Genomic DNA, 17,193 nt, shown 5'->3' with positions numbered 1-17,193 from the left:
AATACAGATACTGTATGTAGAACCATAGTAAAGTCCAGTATGGACTATCAATACAGATACTGTATGTAGAACCATAGTAAAGCCCAGTATGGACTATCAATACAGATACTGTATGTAGAACCATAGTAAAGCCCAGTATGGACTATCAATACAAAGTGACCATTTAGATTGAGGCCCAGTTCAATGAGAGGAAGTCTTAACAGAACTGGGGGATGACAGACATTAAGTGGGAGGGTGGAGATCAAATTTTTTTTGGTGCCAAACACTAAAGCATGATATTGTAATAAATCTACACCCTATTCACTATGTAGAACACTACTTTAGACCTGGTCAGAAGCACCATAGTGCACTACGTAGGGAATAGGGGACCATTTGGAACAGAGACAGTAATTCCCCTGAACATCTTTCTCTTCCTCATCTGGTTTCTTGAACAGCCCTTCACTCCTCCCCTCTTCCTCCCCTCCTCCCTTTTCATTCTATTCTATCAGCCACACCACTAGCTCACCTCCACACAATCCATTTACAAGTTAAAGACACACCTTGGAATAAATAACAAAGAAACTATTACTAGATGAAGTTTAGTGTTGTATTTTTTATTTCCCATCACCATAAATCATATTTAATCACTGAACAGTAGCAGACCTAACTTCATCTGTTCCTGACTCTGGATAGTGGATTAAAAAGACCATCAATCTCCAATGATATTAAAGTACTATTCTGAACATTACTGATATACTGAGGGGCAAGTCAAGATATCTGCTGGTTTTATTGTTTGGTCAATACACCACCTGCTGGACAGGTTTAATGTTGCTGGACTGAGCAGTAATGGAGGATGAAAGATGACACATTTAGGGCCGGTTTCCTGGACATCTACATTGAACATGCTTTTTAGTCCAGGACTAGGATTAATCTGTGTCTGGGAAACCAGAACATATACTTTAGTAGAAAGTAAGATATTCCAGCTTGTAGTGGGCTGACTAGTCCTGAATTCTCAATTGAGAAAACATATCAATGGTTCTGAATGACAACCAATATACATCAACACCATACATCATGATTCATGGAAATGTACAATATTAAAACGTTGCACTTAAATAAATATGAATACATTGAATGTTTATTTTAATTCAGATCATCTGAAGATCAAATCAGTTAAATCATTGGACATGAAACAGAGTAGAATGAATCATCACATCTGGGGATCATCACCACCAGCATGACTAGTATCGATGTGGACCCTACTACAGTTTAACCAGCTCAGCTATAGACTACACCAGCATGACTAGTATCTATGTGGACCCTACTACAGTTTAACCAGATCAGCTATAGACTACACCAGCATGACTAGTATCTATGTGGAGCCTACTACAGTTTAACCAGCTCAGCTATAGACTACACCAGCATGACTAGTATCTATGTGGACCCTACTACAGTTTAACCAGCTCAGCTATAGACTACACCAGCATCACTAGTATCTATGTGGACCCTACTACAGTTTAACCAGCTCAGCTATAGACTACACCAGCATGACTAGTATCTATGTGGACCCTACTACAGTTAAACCAGCTCAGCTATAGACTACACCAGCATGACTAGTATCTATGTGTACCCAACTACAGTTTAACCAGCTTAGCAGTACTATAAAAGAGACTAAACCCAGGATAGAGGGGCTGAGTGAATGTGGTCTGGACTCTGTGGAGGAGGGTCATTGTGTCAGAGACACTGTAGAAGGACAGAGTACCTGCCTTGTGATCCAGGTACACTCCTACTCTGGAGGACTGAGGGCCTGATACTTTAGTCTCAACATTATTGTGTCTGAACCAATAACCACCTCTATAGTACTGTAAACTCCAGGACTTGTTATTGTCTCCAAATATATTACCTCTCTCTGTTCTGCTGATGTCTTTATATGAGACTGCTGTAATAACATTACCACTCCACTCCACCTCCCAGTAACAGCGTCCAGACAGACCCTCTCTACACAGAACCTGGTAATGGTTAGTGAATCTGTCTGGATGGTCAGGATATGGTTGGACTTGGCTTGTATAGGTCACCTTTCTGTTCCCTTTAGACAAAGAGAGGAGTGTGTATGCTGTGTTTGGGTCCAGTCTGAGCTGACAGGAATCTGGGAGAAGAGCAGAGACCAATGAGGGGAGTCAGAACAATAAGTTAAGTCAGATACTGTGTCTACCCTGTCTTTGATTAGAGCACAGCAGAGATCAAATCAGAGAAATATGAGGAGTCAGATAGATACCCAGTCTTTGATTAGATCTACTATTGCTATATATTTCTAGAGGGATTGTTAGGAGTGTCAGTAAAAAGAGACTGTTAGTTACTTCACAATAAAGAGACTCACATTGTAACAACTGTTCTCTGGTCTTGGGCTCTGGAGGCAGTACAACATCCACTAAATTCACTACAGACACACAAACACATTGACAGAGAGAGGGAATGTTATCATCATACCATATTCCACATGTATATGACTAGTAGGGAACTTTCAATGGTGTAAAGTTGATGTTCTTATTGTTTTCAACACACCTGTAGTGGAGATCTTGGTCCATTGTCCTTTAAGGAAGTCTTCTAGTTTCACTCTCAGTTCAGACACAGTCTTACTCACATCTCCAAAGTACTGAAGAGGACGGACAACAATTCTGGGTAAGTCTGAAGATACACTGATACTGGAGAGAGACTGATAACTCTGGAGAGAGAAAGAGAGAGAGAGAAAGAGAGAGAGAGAGACAGGGGGAAAAAGAGAGCGAGAGGGGCAGAGAGAGAGAGAGAGAGAGAGAGGGACAGAGAGAGAAACAGAGAGGGAGAGGGACAGAGAGAGAGCGAGAGAGAGAGAGGGACAGAGAGAGAGAGGGCATAGAGAGAGAAACAGAGAGGGAGAGTGATAGAGAGAGAGAGACACAGAGAGAGAGAAAGGGGCAGAGAGAGAGAGAGAGGGACAGAGAGAGAGAGAGAGAGAGAGAGAGAGAGAGAGAGGGAGAAGGACAGAGAGAGATTAAGAGGGAGAGAGGGAGAGAGAGACAGAGAGAAAGGGACAGAGCGAGAGAGAGGGACAGAGAGAGATAGAGAGAGAGAGGGACAGAGAGAGAGAGAGAGAGGGACAGAGAGAGAGGGAGAGAGAGAGACAGAGAGAGAGAGGGACAGAGAGAGAGAGAGATAGAGGGACAGAGAGAGAGAGAGACACAGAGAGAGAGACAGAGAGGGACAAAGAGAGAGAGAGACAAAGAGAGAGAGAGAGACAGAGAGAGAGACAGAGAGAGAGACAGAGAGAGAGAGAGAGAGAGGGACGGACAGAGAGAGAAGAGAGAGGGACGGACAGAGAGAGGGAGACAGACATGACAACATAATGATTGAGATGAATAGTTTCACATTAAGTTCATTTCATATCACATGTAACAAGGCAGTTTAGTTACCTGGAGGAAATGGATGTGATCCTCTGGGTGTGAGAGCTGCTCCAGCTCAGTGCTTCTCTTCCTCAGCTCAGCTATCTCCTTTTTCAGTTGCTCCAGGAGTCCTTCAGCTTGACTCACTTGAGCCTTCTCTTGGGCTCTGATTAGCTCCTTCACCTCGGAGCTCCTTCTCTCAATAGAGCGGATCAGCTCAGTAAAGATCTGATCACTGTCCTCCACTGCTGCCTGTGCAGAGCGCTGTTAAGAGAGAGAGAGAGACAGAGAGACAGAGAGAGAGAGAGACAGAGAGACAGAGAGAGAGACAGAGAGAGAGAGAGAGAGAGAGAGAGAGAGACAGTAGGTACAGTAGCCTCTGCACCTCATTGAGTCAGAATGCTGCCACCCTGCTCTCCATGTCCACCAGGCCTTGTCCCCCCTCCTGGACAGGCAGGTACAGAACACCGCTTGGCCCTGCTCTACTCTCCTCCCTCCTGGTACCCCCTCCAGTAGCCTGCCCCGTAGCAGAGCTAGACCCAGCCTCTGCCCCCTGAGTCCTAGTAGGCTGGACAATAGAACGAGTCAAAACGGCCAAAGAACGTTGTCTGAGCTGGAACACTAGCGAGGCCATAGCAAATGAATTGAAACGAACCTTCACAGAGCCTCTTCTGACTGGAATGATCCTTAGAATTCCATTTCCCCTAAATGGCACCAAAAAATGTCTACCTTCTTATTTTACCACTAAAACCTGTTCTTAGGACCAAATTGAAAAATAACAACTGGTGTAGAAAGTAATCACCCGCACCTCGATGGTGCCAAGTGTGTTTATGTCTGAATTACCAGGAAGTAGGAAAAAACGGGCAACTTCTGACTATTTCTGGTCTAGCGATCGATGACAGCAGAGGACGCTGCCCAACCTTATGTCATTAGAAAGAGGAGATTCTCCTGATTAAAATGGTGTCCGACATGAAAACATCTAAATTTACACATTGTGAGATATTTAGTGAAACAAACAGAAAAACCATAACTAAGCTACTCAAACTTACATCATTAGAAATAATAAGTTATCCTGATTAAAATGTTGTAGAACTTCAAACCATTAAAATAAATACATCTATTACAGATAATTGGAGAAATAAACATTTCCCTATTTCCCCAAAACAATGGCTGTCTGAAAGTTATAACAGCAGTCTTTTAATTAACCAGCTTACCATTTATCTACGACCATTTGACTTTGTGTTTAACATTTAGTGGTTTGTAATCTAGTGGTTAAGAACGTTGGGCAGTAACTGAAAGGTGGCTGGTTCCAATCCCCGAGCAGACTAGGTGAAAAATCTGTAAATCGCTTTTTTTTGGCAGATTTGGGCTCTTAACCCTAGTGGCTCTGGATAAGAGTGTCTGCTAAATGACTCACATGTAAACGTGAACTAGACCTCTGTGAAAGGGCAACAGGTAGCCTAGTGGTTAGAGCGTTTGGCCAGGCAGCAGGAAGCCTAGTGGTTAGAGCATTGGGCCGGGCAGCAGGTAGTCTAGTGGTAAGAGCTTTAGACCGCGCAGCAGGTAGTCTAGTGGTTAGAGTATTTGGCCAGTTACCGAAAGGTTGCTGGATTGAATCCCCAAGCTGACAAGGTAAAAATATGTCGTTCTGCCGCTGAACAAGGCAGTTAACCTACTGTTCCCTGGTAGACCATCATTGTAAATAAGAATTTGTTCTTAACTGACTTGCCTAGTTAAATAAAGGTTACATTTAAAATATAAAAAGCGTGGCATTAACTTTTCATTATTCACAGACAGACTCTCCTGAAAACTGCTCAGCAAAGCAAAGGCTCTTTTGAGATCTACCAGATTTATATTAAAAAAGCAAATTTTCAGTGTCTGTGTCCAGTGTCTGTGTTTATATGTTAAGGGGTTTTTACTTTGGCAGATAATGTCACCCATTTAAATATATACATTTTAATATAATTAACTAAATGTATGATGTTTTTGGTTTATGTCAGTTTTATTATGCTATAGATGGATATTTTATGGTTGTTAGTGATAAAATGAACTATAACACTTTATATTTTGTAATTCTGAGTAATTACTACTTCAGTAAGAATATCCACTTTATTCAGTACTGCTGCAGTTGCTAAATAATTCCAATAGATGGCAGCATAAGACAGTTCAGATTAGTTTAGGTCAAGTTCAAGTGTCCAACTCAACAAGCCCCTCCAAAAGCTTGTTCCATCTGCGAGCAGCGAGCACTCTGCCTTCTCCCACAAGAGAGGGGCATGTTGAGGTACTTTTACTAACCGTGAGGGCTGCATGATGTCATTTATTGTCGGGCTGGAAGATGCATCGTCTATTCTATTCCGAGGCTGTTTACTCCCAATATGACATATTAACATGATGTTATAATGCATGTTTACTAGGGTTGAGGTCAGCACATCTGACTAGTGGTTATTTGACCAGGGTTCAATACCTGCTATAGTTAATATTGTTTTGATCTCCCAAAAGCAACACAGGACTAACAAGAGATACTGTATATAGCTAACTAAAGTCATGATTGACCATTTTAGAAAATCATGGGACATATACAGTGAGGGAAAAAAGTATTTGATCCCCTGCTGATTTTGTACGTTTGCCCACTGACAAAGACATGATCAGTCTATAATTGTAATGGTAGGTTTATTTGAACAGTGAGAGACAGAATAACAACAAAAAAATCCTGAAAAACGCATGTCAAAAATGTTATAAAATGATTTGCATTTTAATGAGGGAAATAAGTATTTGACCCCTCTGCAAAACATGACTTAGTACTTGTTGGCAAAACCCTTGTTGGCAATCACAGAGGTCAGATGTTTCTTGTAGTTGGCCACCAGGTTTGCACACATCTCAGGAGGGATTTTGTCCCACTCCTCTTTGCAGATCTTCTCCAAGTCATTAAGGTTTCGAGGCTGACGTTTGGCAACTCGAACCTTCAGCTCCCTCCATTGATTTTCTATGGGATTAAGGTATGGAGACTGGCTAGGTCACTCCAGGACCTGTTAGGGCTAGGGGGCAGTATTTTCATGGCTGGATAAAAAAATGTACCCGATTTAATCTGGTTACTAATCCTACCCAGTAACTAGAATATGCATATACTTATTATATATGGATAGAAAACACCCTAAAGTTTCTAAAACTGTTTGAATGGTGTCTGTGAGTATAACAGAACTCATTTGGCAGGCAAAACCCTGAGACAGATTCTGACAGGAAGTGGATACCTGATGTGTTGTATTACCTTTAAACCTATGCCATTGAAAAACACAGGGGCTGAGGAATGTTTTGGCACTTCCTATTGCTTCCACTAGATGTCACCAGCCTTTACAAAGTGTTTTGAGTCTTCTAGAGGGAGATCTGACCGAACAAGAGCCCTGGAACGATGATGGCCCATTAGACACCTGGCGCTCGAGGTCATGTTGGGTACCCTCGTTCCAATACATTTTAAAAGAGTTTGCATTCGTCCGCCTTGAATATTATTCATGTTCTGGTTAAAAAAGGCCCTAATGATTTATGCTATACAACGTTTGACATGTTTGAACGAACGTAAATATATTTTTTCCCCTCGTTCATGAAGTGAAGTCCGGCGGGCTTAGATCATGTGCTAACAACACGGAGATTTTTGGACATAAATGATGAGCTTTTTTGAACAAAACTACATTCGTTATGGACCTGGGATTCCTGGAAGTGACATCTGATGAAGAGAATCAAAGGTAATGGATTATTTACATAGTATTTTCGATTTTAGATCTCTCCAACATGGCGGTTAGTCTGTATCGCAACGCGTATTTTTCTGGGCGCAGTGCTCAGATTATTGCAAAGTGTGATTTCCCAGTAAGGTTATTTTTAAATCTGGCAAGTTGATTGCGTTCAAGAGATGTAAATCTATAATTCTTTAAATGACAATATAATATTTTACCAATGTTTTCTAATTTTAATTATTTAATTTGTGGTGCTGATTTGACTGGCGGTATTGGAGGGAAAAGATTTCCCTCAACATCAACGCCATAGTAAAACGCTGTTTTTGGATATAAATATGAACTTGATAGAACTAAAAATGCATGCATTGTCTAACATAATGTCCTAGGAGTGTCATCTGATGGAGATTGTAAAAGGTTAGTGCATAATTTTTGCTGATTTTATGGTTTTGGTGACGCCTGTCTTTGAATTGTCAAAACATTACACACAGCTATTGTCAATGTACTGTCCTAACATACTCTAACTTTATGCTTTCGCCGTAAAACCTTTTTGAAATTGGAAAATGTGGTTAGATTAAGGAGATGTTAATCTTTCAAAGGGTGTAAAATAGTTGTATGTTTGAAAAATTTGAATTTTGACATTTATTTGGATTCAAATTTGCCGCTCTTGAAATGCACCTGCTGTTGATGGAGTGCACCACGGGGGGGACGCTAGCGTCCCACCTAGCCCATAGAGGTTAATGTGCTTCTTCTTGAGCCACTCCTTTGTTGCCTTGGCCATATGTTTTTGGTCATTGTCATGCTGGAATACCCATCCACGACCCATTTTCATTGCCCTGGCTGAGGGAAGGAGGTTCTCACCCAAGATTTGACGGTACATGGCACCGTCCATCGTCCCTTTGATGCAGTGAAGTTGTCCTGTCCCCTTAGCAGAAAAACACCCCCAAAGCATAATGTTTCCACCTCCATGTTTGACGGTGGGGATGGTGTTCTTGGGGTCATAGGCAGCATTCCTCCTCCTCCAAACACGGCGAGTTGAGTTGATGCCAAAGAGCTCAATTTTGGTCTCATATGACCACAACACTTTTACCCAGTTGTCCTCTGAATCATTCAGATGTTCATTGGCAAACTTCAGACCGGCATGTATATGTGCTAAATTGAGCAGGGGGACCTTGCGGGCGCTGCAGGATTTCAGTCTTCACGGCGTAGTGTGTTACCAATTGTTTTCTTGGTGACTATGGTCCCTGCTGCCTTGAGATCATTGACAAGATCCTCCCGTGTAGTTCTGGGCTGATTCCTCACCGTTCTCATGATCATTGCAACTCCACGAGGTGTGATCTTGCATGGAGCCCCAGGCCGAGGGAGATTGACAGTTCTTTTGTGTTTCTTCCATTTGCGAATAATCGCACCAACTGTTGTCACCTTCTCAGCAAGCTGCTTGGCGATGGTCTTGTAGCCCATTCCAGCCTTGTGTAGGTCTACAATCTTGTCCCTGACATCCTTGGAGAGCTCTTTGGTCTTGGCCATGGTGGAGAGTTTGGAATCTGATTGATTGATTGCTTCTGTGGACAGGTGTCTTTTTTACAGGTAACAAGCTGCGGTTAGGAGCACTCCCTTTAAGAGTGTGCTCCTAATCTCAGCTCGTTACCTGTATAAAAGACACCTGGGAGCCAGAAATCTTTCTGATTGAGAGGGGGTCAAATACTTATTTACCTCATTAAAATTCAAAATAATTCATAACATTTTTGACATGAGTTTTTCTGGATTGTTTTGTTGTTATTCTGTCTCTCACTATTCAAATAAACCTACCATTAAAATTATAGACAGATCATTTCTTTGTCAGTGGGCAAACGTACAAAATCAGCAGGGGATCAAATTATTTTTTCCCTCACTGTAGTCTTTGGTTGCATGCTATTTTATGTCAATCTTATTGCTGCTTGTAGCCTATAACTGATGCTTTGTGGTCTTATGCTGCCATCTATTGGAAATATTTACCAATTAAAAGTTATTAATTCACTTAAAGACATTGGTGAGGCAGCTGAGAAATAAAGTGTATTTAATTCGAGAGATCAGTCTCAAACCTGCCCCACCTATCCCACGCCAATTGCTGGACTTTCACATAGAGGTTACTATGTCACCCAGTTCAAACCACATTTAACATATAAAACAAATGAGTCCTGTTTATCAAGTGTTCTGCCATGCAATAATACATATAATAAACTAACTAATAAAAAGCAAATGCTGACATAGGTTTTATTTAAAAAATAATAAATGCTATTTAGTACTAAAATGGTATTTACTAAAATAATATTATTACTAAAATAGTTGTAGGCCACCCTACCCTAGAATTAGGGTTCAGGCTAAAATAGGTTATACGTACAGTTAGAGTTTCTGTACAGCACTTGTGACAGTGTTCAATACAACTAATAGGAGTTGGCAGGGTGAAACATGTCCTAAAATAAGACCTGTGTTTTTCAATACAACTAATAGGAGCTGGCAGGGTGAAACGTGACCTAAAATAAGGCCTGTTTTTCCAATACAACTAATAGGAGCTGGCAGGGAGAAACATGACCTAAAATAAGACCTGTTTGTTCAATACAACTAATAGGAGCTGGCATGGTGAAACATGACCTAAAATAAGACCTGTTTTTTCAATACAACTAATAGGAGCTGGAAGGGTGAAACATGACCTAAAATAAGACCCGCTTTTTCGCGTTTACTTCAAAACTACGCCAAACAGCTGCGACATATAGTAATATTATATAACTGGGCTCCTTGGCGGATGCAATGAACGAGTTTTATCAGTAAATGTGGTTAAAAATGTAGTGTCCAGCCTAGTCCTAGCCCCCGCTGCTGGCTGGTCGCGCTTGTCTGCCCTAAACAAACCCTGTGAACCACCCCTCCCCTGTTTAACCTTGAATTTAGTTAAGAAACAAACACTAGTCTACGAAAAGAGACACCCAGCCGAGAGCCACGAAACGAAAAGCACTTGTAAATTGACCAAAACGAACCAACTCTTTGCGGATCTGTTCGGTCGTAATAAATGGAGGCAGATTAGACACCACTACTCTTATCGAAATCAGCACCAACACCCCTCACATAAATCATACTGGTAACTAGCCGGGCAACAAGACTCACCTTTTACATTACCACAACCACCGTCTTATTCATTCTGGACAAAGAGTGTTTATGTTCCTCTCCCACTTGTTCACCGACCATGATCAATAATTCCTCCACACCATTCTCCAGAATGCACCTGAAGAGACAGCGTTTCTTCTCGACTCGGTTGAGGACATCACACCTCCCAAACAAACTACCCTACTCCCCCCTCAACTCTAACCGATAAACAGTGGAAACTAATATATAGACCCTTAACAACTACAAAATACATTTGGAAAATACGCAAAAAGAATAGTAGCCCTCCTCAGGAACCACAAAACCCTCACACAACACCTTCTTCTTCTATGATATAATGGTGGTCCTCAAACCAACGCTAAGGTGCATGGCGCCACCTACTGTGCTGGAGTGTGTTCAATGACGGTTTAAACCATTTCTAAATCCTCCTATCTAACTCAGTACTTCTGAGAAAATAAAAAAGAGTCCTACTAACTTCTAATAGACCCTCCTCCATCCCCCAAATCCCTTCCAACCCCCCCAACCCCATCCAACCTCAATGACCCTACCCTTCAATCTTTCCCTCTCTTCAACATACTTACAACAATATAACAACACATGGTCCACCGTTTCATTGACAATACCCTCCAGACACAAACCATTCACATGCTGCCAACCAGATGTAAGGACCAGTTCAATGTACAATGTCCTAAGCACAATCGAGTAAACACCACCTCTTCCTTCCTAATCTGACCTTTGAACCTTGGTCCACCGACCTTTAGAGGACATATAAATGCCGTCCCTTGTGCCCAGAGTCCCCATCTCTTCTGCCACACATCTATCAAAATGTCTCTGATCTTACATTTGTCCTCACCTCTACCCAGTGGAACATTAATATATATTATATCTTGTAGTAAAGCTCTTTTAGATAACTGGTCTACAATTTCATTCCCTTCCACACCTGAATGTGCTGGGACCCAGCAGAATCTCACTACTACACCCATTCTCTCATTTCTCCATAATAACATTGATACCTACAACTGTCCAACCAAAACCACTGCCTTGTCTACTAGTATATTCCCAACAGTCATCTAGAACAGTAGCAGTGGGATGCTCAACCTCACAGCCTTGCAACCCAATAAGATAATGACAATTTATTACGTCGTAAACCCAAAGGCATCTCACCTGCCTCCACTAGTAAGACACATACAGATGTTGATTTAAATGCACCAAAACATATCCTTAAAGCTATATACTGGATTCTGTCCAGCTTAAGTCTTTGCCGCTGTTCCATAAACTATACACCCGTAATCAATTGTCGTCCTGATCAGAGCTCTATAAATATCCATCAACGATTGTCTGTCAGCACCCCATTCATAACCAGAGACCCACACAACCAACTACCACGAAAGTGATGGAATGAGAGAGAGAGTCATCGTTACAACACTGTACATAGACATAATATAACGTTTCTTCTTCTTTGGAGTTTAACGGCGGTTGGCATCCAATATGTTGTATTATCGCCCCCAACTGGACTATAATATAAATCTATTTTACTTTGTGATACAAAATGGGAAAAGGAACATCTCATATTTTTTTAAATAAAAAAACACCCTTCCAACTAACCCTACACTCATTAAAAACCCACTACCCCATTCCACTACTTTGACCCTATCTGCTCCTGCACCATGCCAACTAACCCTACACTCATTAAAAACCCACTACCCCATTCCACTACTTTGACCCTATCTGCTCCTGCACCATGCCAACTAATCCTACACTCATTAAAAACCCACTACCCCATTCCACTACTTTGACCCTATCTGCTCCTGCACCATGCCAACTAACCCTACACTCATTAAAAACCCACTACCCCATTCCACTACTTTGACCCTATCTGCTCCTGCACCATGCCAACTAACCCTACACTCATTAAAAACCCACTACCCTATTCCACTACTTTGACCCTATCTGCTCCTGCACCATGCCAACTAACCCTACACTCATTAAAAACCCACTACCCCATTCCACTACTTTGACCCTATCTGCTCCTGCACCATGCCAACTAACCCTACACTCATTAAAAACCCACTACCCCATTCCACTACTTTGACCCTATCTGCTCCTGCACCATGCCAACTAACCCTACACTCATTAAAAACCCACTACCCCGTTCCACTACTTTGACCCTATCTGCTCCTGCACCATGCCAATGACCTGGGAGGACGGGACACCACCACTCAACACACCCTGGAACTCTTCTGAAGTCAAATCTCGTATGACCAAATACTTTTCTGCAGCTGCCACCACAACATCTATTGTCTGTGATTTACGTTCCATTTCTGCGGTACAGTTGATAACCATTGCTTTGAACTCTAAGAAGCCAACCTTACTGAAGCTTATATCACTCATTGGCCAATTCCTCTGTGCTGTCACAGATCTACTACTCACAGGGATCCTCTCAGGATCCCTCAGCCTTGACCCATCCTCCTCTACTTTCTTCACTGCTTCAGCATACGACACCTTCTCCACTACTCTGACTCTAGTCACCTTAACCTGCCTCTCTCTCACCAGACACCTCTTATCCCCAGCAACATGGACACCCCTACAGTTGACGCAACTTTATCCACTGAAACTTCACAATCCTCTATCCCATGACCTCCTGCACACTTCCCACATCTTGGAATCTCCCTCCTACAAACTGCTGCAACATGACCATAAACGTTTCACCTGAAACAGCTCAGTGGATTCAACACAAAGACTCTAACAGGATAACTGATATATCCCAACATGACTTTGTCGGGTAAAGACTCAAATGCTGACAGCGACTCCTCTGTTTCACCACGCTCACCACCTGGTCTGCTTCACACCAAACGGTGGGCATCACAAACACCAAGAGCCTTCAACTTCAATTGCTCCACCTCCACACTAACGCTACCCCAGAAATCACTCCTTTCAATGGTGCCCTGTTCCTAAGAGCAAAACAAGAAACAGATCTTGACCCAAGTTGCGTGACACGGAGCAACCACTCTCTCTGGTCAGAAGAAACACAAACAAATATCGATAGTCCCACCCACCGTGTAACCACAAAAAAACTCTGTTTTCCAATTGATTTATAACATTTGAAATGTCTCTATTCCATTGAAACTTTTGTGAGTGTAATGTTTACTGTTCATTTCTGTTCATTTGTAAACATATGATTCACATGCCAATAAAGCCCTTTGAATTAAATTGAGAGAGAGCTCCATGTTAATGTATAGAGGACATGAGTCAGTCATGGTTACTCATGGTTATGTGATGAAGTAGCCCCGCCTGTGACTTCTAAATCAGTGTCGGCCCAATAGGGAATGTCCTCTTGGTGTAATGGTCAAGATGTTGGTTTCTCCCGTGGTAGACCTGTGTTCATATCCTGTCAGTTACATTAAGCAGTCAATTCTCTGAAAGGTGTCCAGACAGCCTGTTCTCAACAGTGGGGTCAGTGGGATTGGAGAGGGGCCCCTCTCTCTCTCTCTGACTGGAGGAGAGAAGTGAAATGGTGTGTCTCCTCTGGTCAACAATACTCACCTTGAAAGACTCCACAGCCTGTTGGAGCTCCTTCAGCTCCTTCTCTCTCTCCTGGAATCTCTGCTGGACCTTCTGCTGACTCATCCCCAGCTGCCTCTGTGGAGAATCACTCTTCAATGAGCTATCAAGCTTTATTTGTCCAGTAGATCAATAGTATAGTAATGTGACATAGGACCCATAGAAGATAAGGATCAAAATATTGAGGAAGTGTCTGTCTGAAATTATATCATTATGTAGTCATGTGAATGATTATAGTTTTAACAGGGAGTTGATTGGGTGTTTGATAACGACTGATAATGGTGTTTGAAAACGAATGATAATGATGTTTGATAACTAATGATAATGATGTTTGACTTGTTGGATTCTAGCTAGAAATATACTTATTCATGTTACTATACTATAACGTATTGATGACTTTACGTGTATAAGGAATGTATATGTTGGGGTCAATGAAGGGTGGATAGGAACTTGGTGTTGGAAAGTTACTGAGAGAGACAAGGGGAAGTGCTGAAATATTCTGTTCAAACATGTTATTGTTGAATATCAATGTTCCTAAAGAGGGAGACAAAGGGCAACTAGTTTCAGTCTCTGATAAGGCAGGCAAGCTGCAGAACTAGGGAGGAGCCAGGAATTCAACAGTCTAGTTAGTCTCTGATAAGGCAGGCCAGCTGCAGAACTAGAGAGGAGCCAGGAATTCCACAGTCTAGTTAGTCTCTGATAAGGCAGGACAGCTGCAGAACTAGGGAGGAGCCAGGAATTCAACAGTCTAGTTAGTCTCTGATAAGGCAGGCCAGCTGTAGAACTAGAGAGGAGCCAGGAATTCAACAGTCTAGTTAGTCTCTGATAAGGCAGGCCAGCTGCAGAACTAGGGAGGAGCCAGGAATTCAACAGTCTAGTTAGTCTCTGATAAGGCAGGCCAGCTGCAGAACTAGGGAGGAGCCAGGAATTCAACAGTCTAGTTAGTCTCTGATAAGGCAGGCCAGCTGCAGAACTAGGGAGGAGCCAGGAATTCAACAGTCTAGTTAGTCTCTGATAACGCAGGCCAGCTGCAGAACTAGGGAGGAGCCAGGAATTCGTCTCGAGTTCAAGTCAACAGATGAAGTGAGAAGAAGCCTCTGGGAGGGGGGCCAGAGGGGCCCACCCCAACGACCCTCCTACTACAGTCTTATCTCACACACATACACTTCCACACCCACCAAGGTTCTAGCATCAGGCAGGGCCATGACTACACCAGTGAGAGGAACCAGTTCAGTTCCTGCCTAGCAACACAGATGTATTGGCTGTCTAGATGTGTAACAGTTGACCCCGCCTAGTATGAGGTTATAAATACATGTTCTTGTGTCATCAAACATTGTCTTTGCAGCTGTATGACCCAGTGGGTGAATAAACTTGGTTTGAGTTTTCACTCTGTGTGTTCAGAACCTAACAGACTTTAGAAAATGGTGATACATTTGAAGAATCTGGGTTAACATATCTATATACTCAAGGTTGTGTTCATATTTGTGGATCCATTTCATTTGAATGGTCTCATATTCAAACAGCCTCAGTTCCTACTGTATCTTTAACTCTTTGTTTATCAGACAGTCACCAACAAGTTGTTCTGGTCTTACCTGTTTCTCAGTCCTCTCTGCTGCAGCTGACACTGTATCATGGCCTTTATGTTCATCCATCACACACTGATAACAGATACACTGCTGATCGGTACGACAGTAAACCTCCAGCAGTTTGTCATGATGAGAGCAGATCTTCTCCTGTAGTTGTGCGGTGGCTTTGACCAGCTTGTGCTTCTTCAAAGCAGGAGATTCATAGTGAGATAGGAGATGAGTCTCACAGTAAGAGGCCAGACACGGCAGACAGGACATGAGGGCTTTCCGCTTTCTGGTCCCAGTGCAGACATCACACGACACATCTCCAGGTCCAGCACAGCACAGAGCAGGAGGGGGACCAGCCTGGAGTCCTGTCTTCCTCAGTTTCTCCACCATCTCAGCCAACATGTTATTTTTCCTCAGATTAGGCCTTGGAGTGAAGGTCTCTGTGCACTGAGGACAGCTGTAGACCCCTTTCAGAACATCCTGATCCCAGCAGCCCTCAATACAGCTTCTACAGTAACTGTGTCCACAGGGGATGGTGACCGGTTCCTTCAGTAGATCCAGACAGACAGAACAACGGAACTGGTCCTGGTCCAGCAGAACTCCCTGCTGAGCCATTTGGACGGTTGTTCACTCTCACACAGACAGACGACACAGAGACTCAGATCAGTTTAGTTTCCTCAGAAGAGAGTTTGTGGGAGGGGGAGGGATTTCCTTGTTCTGCCAGAGGGCTGGGGTTAGAGGGAAGGAGGGGTTAGAGGGAAGGAGGGGTTAGAGGGAGGGAACAAGGGAAGGAGGGGTGCAGGGAGGGAGAGAGAGAGATCTGCATACAACGTCTAGACCAGGGGTGTCAAACTCAAATACCCAGTGGGCCAAAATGTAAAACCTGAACAAAGTCGCGGGCCAACATTGAACAAATGAACCTTTTAATATGGACCCAAACAAGTTTTGCTTTAACATTGAATATGGAACAAGCATCGCTTATTACCATACAATATATAATTTAATAGTGGAGACACGCAAAATCGAATTTCAAATGAAAAAACACATCAATGGCATTCATTTATTAAATAAATATAATTTAAATAAAAATCGTATGCCTCTTTTCTATTTGCAGCCTTCTGATTTAAATACCAAAATAAACTTTTTCCACTGGCTAATAATTTTACAAATAAAATGATAATACTCCACGGATGAAGACTGACAGCTGAGCAGTATCAGATGCGTCGCAGCTCTCATCCACAGCGAGGGAGAACGCAACGAAATCTTTTCCCTTTTCCATCAGCTGGTCATACAGATTGGTGGCAAGATCACATGTGCGATCAGCTACTGTGCTCCTGCTCAGGCTCACGTTTGAAAATGCTTTCTTTTTCTCTGGGCATACGAGGTCACAAACTTTCATCATGCACTTTTTCACGACCTCTCCCTCATTAAAGGGCCGGGCTGATTTTGCGATCTCTGCTGCCACTATATTACTAGCCTTTACAGCAGTCTCACTTTGTGATGTGGCTTTTTTGAACATATTCTGTTGTGAAACCAAACTTCTTTTCATCTCCTCTACTTTCTGGCTCCTTTGAGTCATGTCCAGGTCCTTGTATTTGTCATGGTGTTTCGTTTCATAGTGTCGTCTAATGCTGTACTCTTTACTTACAGCCACGTTGACTCCACAAACAAGACAAACAGGTTTGTCTTTTACATATGTAAACAGATATTCTGCCTCCTACTTGTCCAGAAAGCTCCTGTTTTCTGCCTTTCTTTTCGCCATTTTTGGGAAGGGATAGCGCGCTGACAGTTGTAGCGTCTATGTTG

General features: G+C 42.6%; 1 protein-coding gene across 1 annotated transcript; it reads right to left on the bottom strand.

The window, feature by feature from the left end:
• Positions 1-1,538: 1,538 nt before the first annotated feature.
• LOC115191418 (tripartite motif-containing protein 16-like) lies at positions 1,539-16,002 on the bottom strand. Its single transcript, XM_029749273.1, has 6 exons — positions 15,406-16,002; positions 13,796-13,891; positions 3,426-3,659; positions 2,542-2,701; positions 2,357-2,416; positions 1,539-2,125 (listed from the first exon to the last, which is right to left on the bottom strand). Exons 1-6 carry the CDS (start codon positions 16,000-16,002, stop codon positions 1,614-1,616), a joined length of 1,659 nt encoding a protein of 552 aa, XP_029605133.1. The 3' UTR covers positions 1,539-1,613.
• Between the last annotated feature and the right edge of the window lie 1,191 nt (positions 16,003-17,193).

The sequence above is a fragment of the Salmo trutta genome, chromosome 4 (genome assembly GCF_901001165.1).
Source record: "Salmo trutta chromosome 4, fSalTru1.1, whole genome shotgun sequence".
Taxonomy (NCBI): Eukaryota; Metazoa; Chordata; class Actinopteri; order Salmoniformes; family Salmonidae; genus Salmo; species Salmo trutta.
This window is presented reverse-complemented; position numbering and strand designations above follow the sequence as displayed.